This window comes from Trypanosoma cruzi, genomic scaffold (assembly GCF_000209065.1).
Source record: "Trypanosoma cruzi strain CL Brener 1047053516775 genomic scaffold, whole genome shotgun sequence".
Lineage (NCBI taxonomy): Eukaryota > Euglenozoa > Kinetoplastea > Trypanosomatida > Trypanosomatidae > Trypanosoma > Trypanosoma cruzi.
Window position 1 is genome coordinate 97,786 of NW_001849560.1, and position 4,176 is coordinate 101,961.

The 4,176-nt window shown below is 40.1% G+C and overlaps 2 protein-coding genes and 1 pseudogene across 2 annotated transcripts, besides 4 other annotated features; 1 reads left to right on the top strand and 2 right to left on the bottom strand.

The window, feature by feature from the left end:
* Tc00.1047053510523.10 lies at positions 1 to 1,943 on the bottom strand (annotated as a pseudogene; the record flags this gene model as incomplete).
* Positions 1 to 4,176: a sequence feature (heterozygous, Esmeraldo-like haplotype).
* Positions 1,948 to 2,042: a sequence feature (A-rich).
* Positions 2,122 to 2,144: a sequence feature (AT_rich).
* Positions 2,238 to 3,164, bottom strand: Tc00.1047053510523.20 (hypothetical protein, conserved; the record flags this gene model as incomplete). Its single annotated transcript, XM_798184.1, has 1 exon — positions 2,238 to 3,164. One exon carries the CDS (start codon positions 3,162 to 3,164, stop codon positions 2,238 to 2,240), a length of 927 nt encoding a protein of 308 aa, XP_803277.1.
* Positions 3,578 to 3,612: a microsatellite.
* Tc00.1047053510523.29 (hypothetical protein, conserved) lies at positions 3,655 to 4,176 on the top strand (the record flags this gene model as incomplete). The annotated part of the gene is made up of 1 exon (XM_798185.1): positions 3,655 to 4,176. A coding segment is annotated over one exon (522 nt), but the record flags the coding sequence as incomplete, so codon positions are not given.

A 4,176-nucleotide genomic window follows, 5' to 3' on the forward strand; every position in this document is an offset into this window, starting at 1 on the left:
GCAGAAACTGCTTAAGCTTTGGATAACCAATCTCCACCCAAGTGAAAGTTCTAATGAACCTTGGGTTCCCTGTTTGACCTTGTCATTCTCCTTAGATGGATCATATATCGTGCAGAACGTGGAAAACTGATGCTTCCATTCGGTGCCAAAGAAGCCAAATCAAACCCATAAGCATCCAATCCTCGCACAATTGTGACAATTTTGTTTCCTTTCCTTTTCTCTGTAAAAACTAAAATTTTTGGCAGCTTGCCCTTTTTCGTGGTCTTCGTAATAAACGACACAGACGTAGCCACACCGTTGATAAACTGATTCGTCTCCATCAAAATTTGATGTACAGGTGCAAACATGCGATCAAAAACTCGATCTTCGACCTCTGTAATGCGCATAGATTTATCCAATTCACTAGCAATAGGTAAAAGAGTATCGTCCAATTTGACAAATGGAATACCATCCGAGTGCCCTTCGGTTTCCAAAAGTCCTTTTGCCCTAATATATTTCCGAAGATTATCGCATAAATGTTTTCGAGAATATAACTCATCAAGAAAATCATTGTTGTCCCCATAAGAGGCTAATAAAAGGTTTTGAGGCAGGGTTTCTCCCAAAAATTTTTGCTCCATGTTATCTAAATACATTCCTGTACATAATATTCGAGTTAATTCAATAGCACTCCCATTCTTGGGAGAATATAAAGTTTCAATCGACACAATACGACGCTTAATTCCCCCTTTTGCACCTTCTCGTATCATTTGTTGCTCAGCCTCCAAGGTCTCTTCCTCTTTTGCAGGCTCATGAATAAGCTGCAAAAATTCAGCGTAATTTCGCCTATGTCGCCTTAGTATCTCACTGGATTTATTTATTTGAACGATAAAATGATTTCCTTTTTTTCCCTCAGAGACAGTAATCAAATCGGATCTCATCAACAGATATGGAAGAACCTTTTTATACTTTGTTCGTTTAAAATCAATTTGTAATTTAGCACCAGGAATTCTTGGGGCATTTGAAATTAGTAAAGGCGAAAACTCTGTAAGAGGCATAGGAAGCATAGACTGAGACAAAGCTCGAACCGTTTCACAGAGCGCAAAATCAATCAGAGCATCCTCCCCCTCAATCATTTTCAATGTAGTTTGAATTACACGACTCTGATTGAAAAAAACATTTTTCCTTAATACCTCATCATCACCATTTTCCAAATTTCCTTGATCGCCTTTTTCCACCGAAATCTCATTCACGGTATCTAATTTCGGTAAGAGAATTTCAACAACTTCATTGGCCCGAAATGTTGATGGAAGGACCGGATATACTGAACCACAAAAGGCATTAAACACAGCAAAATAAGAATCCCACAAAAGATCTTTATAACAATGAAGTACGTACACTCCTTTTCCAATTTTAGCACGATTTACAAGGCCCTCCGTAGATAGCCCAACGGCATAAGGACAGGAATTTCCAATGGAATGGACAAAAACAGTTTCTCCCAAATGCAATGTTTTATTATTTACTTCTCCAATATCCACCACACCAGGCATCATAAGGTGTGCTCCAGAAAGAATATAATGCGATGTCGCACCCTTGCACCAAACTTTTGAACCAAATAAAGAAACTACCTCCATGTCCTCCTTTTTGTAGTAGTTCCTCATCAATAATAAGAAAAATAATGTGGGGATCAAAGCTACATCCTTCCCTGCAAAAATGCCCTGCGAATCATCGGGTAAAGAAATAACAGAAAACAGCAAAGGAATCCCATTTACCACATAAAAAGCAGCCACGCCTCCAGTTGAGAATTCCCATGTGATACGATTAATACTATCACTCTTTTTCCAGAAAGAATCCAAAGAATCCAAATGGTCCTTTTCCAAAATTGCAACAAATCTATCTCTAAGCTTTTTTGACTCTTTCTTGCCCACAACTAACTGCTCCTTTGTTGAGTGCCTTTTATGGAACATCACCAATATGAATAAAAATCTATGCAAAAAGAGAAAAATTAAATAAATAAGAAAAGACAAAAATGTAGATATAAAATGTAAATAAAGATGATTAAATAATGCATATATTACGAGCAACACACAATAATATTTGTGCTTCACCAAGAAAAAAAAAAACAGATAAATTGTTGAAAAACCGTTATAATAATAAATAAATAATAACAAAGCAAAAAAGAATTTTCACATTGAAAGTAAAGCCAACAAAAGCAGCAAAAAACACAAGAAAAAAAAACACGCATATAGGAAAAAAAAAAACTATTCCCCTTTTGACTTTAAAGCAATCTTCTTTTTCGATATTCCTTTGGGTGGTTGAGGAAAGCGTTTTGCGAGAATAGTTTCCACAATTTTAAAAAGTTCCTCAGGAATTTCACGATTATGTCGAAGCCAAAGGGTATGAAGCGTTTCGTTATATACATCTTCGGGGGGAATACGGTTTTGTTTTCCGTGAGAAGCTTTCTCTGCACTCTCTTCAGTTGCAATATCCCCACTTACATCAAAAGTTCCTTGAGTTGAAGGTCTCGCTGATAAATTCAATACATCATCATAATCGCTTGAATAAACTGGTTCCTCTATAGAAATACGTTCTAAAAGGTCTGGAGAAAGACGCTCCAGTATCGGCTCCAACGCAGATATTAGCTTGTAAGCACCATAAAATGTGATGCAATTTGCACGTAGATTAAGCGTTTTTATTTTAGATGAATTTCGCAGGAAAGAGGCAATAGCAATGGCCCCTTTGTCGTGTATATCATTGCATGACATGTGCAAGGTTTCCAAATTATGAATACATTCTGCAGCTGCAGTTGCACCTTTATCACCAACGTGGTTCCCATCCAAGTTAAGGTGCTTTAAACATCGATTTCTTTTCAAATAATGAAAAAACTCCACAGCGGCTTCCTCCTGCATATCACACATTGATAAATCCAAGGTCGTAACAGTATTATTTAAAATTAGTTTCCTCCCAAGACTGACACACCTTTCTGGACCGAGAAATGTAGCGGACAAGCTCAGTTTGATTCCCCATTGCGGTGGTGGATTTAGGTAACGCTGAATCAAAAAAGCAGCTTCTTCGCTCGGCCTTAACCGCCACATATGAAGGCTTGGAGCGTCCGGATCGGGAGGAATGGTGGCGACCTCAATAATTTCCACCGCTCGCCGATAGGCGTGTTCGGCGTCCTCGATCATTTTCACCCTAAGAAGCACCTTTGGAAAAATCGAACGAAAATAATAACAAAAACGCTTTAGAAACTTGAGAAACCCAACAATTTAAACGCACAAAGCCCCTCGAAACAACCCGCCCCGAAGCAGGACGAAAAGAACAACCGGAACAACCTAAAAACGAAAACGGAACCAAACACAGCTAGCGAAGACGCCGGGAAAGAATAAAAACCTACAGCGAGGACGTGCCCGGCGGGACCGGCGCGGCTCCGGGGCCGCTCCGCGGCATTTTGGCCTTCCGGTTCTCGTTCTTAAGGGCGCCGCTCCCGTACGCCCTTTTATTGCTATTGTTATTATTACCACCCTTGCCATTATTATTGGTGGCAGCGGTTGTGGGTTATTGTGCGTTTGCTTCCTGAGCACTTTTGTTTTCGTTGCTGTTTTTTTTTTTCTTTTTTTTTTTTTTTTTTTTTTTACCCATCTGCAGCTACCCTCGTTGAAAATAAAAGTTTTGTTAATGAAGAAAGAACAGGTATTGCAGCAGGAAGAGAGCGATTCCGCCCTCGCAAGGCGGCTTCATGAGGAAATAAATGGCCCTGGAAACGTCCAACCCGGAGCTGGAAGCATTCCCAATCAGGCATCAGGTGTGAAGCTCATAGAGTGCCCTGCATGCACCTTTATCAATAACATTACTGAATTTGTGCCTGGCCGCTCTTATACTTGTGAACAGTGTTTTACTCCTCTTTCTGTTCCGGCATCAAATGAAACAATTGATGCACCAGATAGTAACCAGAAGATGGTTATGTGCAACGCTTGTCAATACATGAATCGGATTCCTTTGGGGAATTTTGACGCCATTGTTTGTGGTGCCTGTTGTCACAAACTCAAAGGCAAGACTCCGGTGAGTGAGACTCAACATCCCCAATTGCCTCCCGCTTCCACACGGCCACTTCAGGTTCGCTGTGGAGAATGTAGTAGCATCAATGCATTGCAGGTTGGTATGGAAGTGTCATCTGTGAGGTTTGTGTGCGGTTCCTGT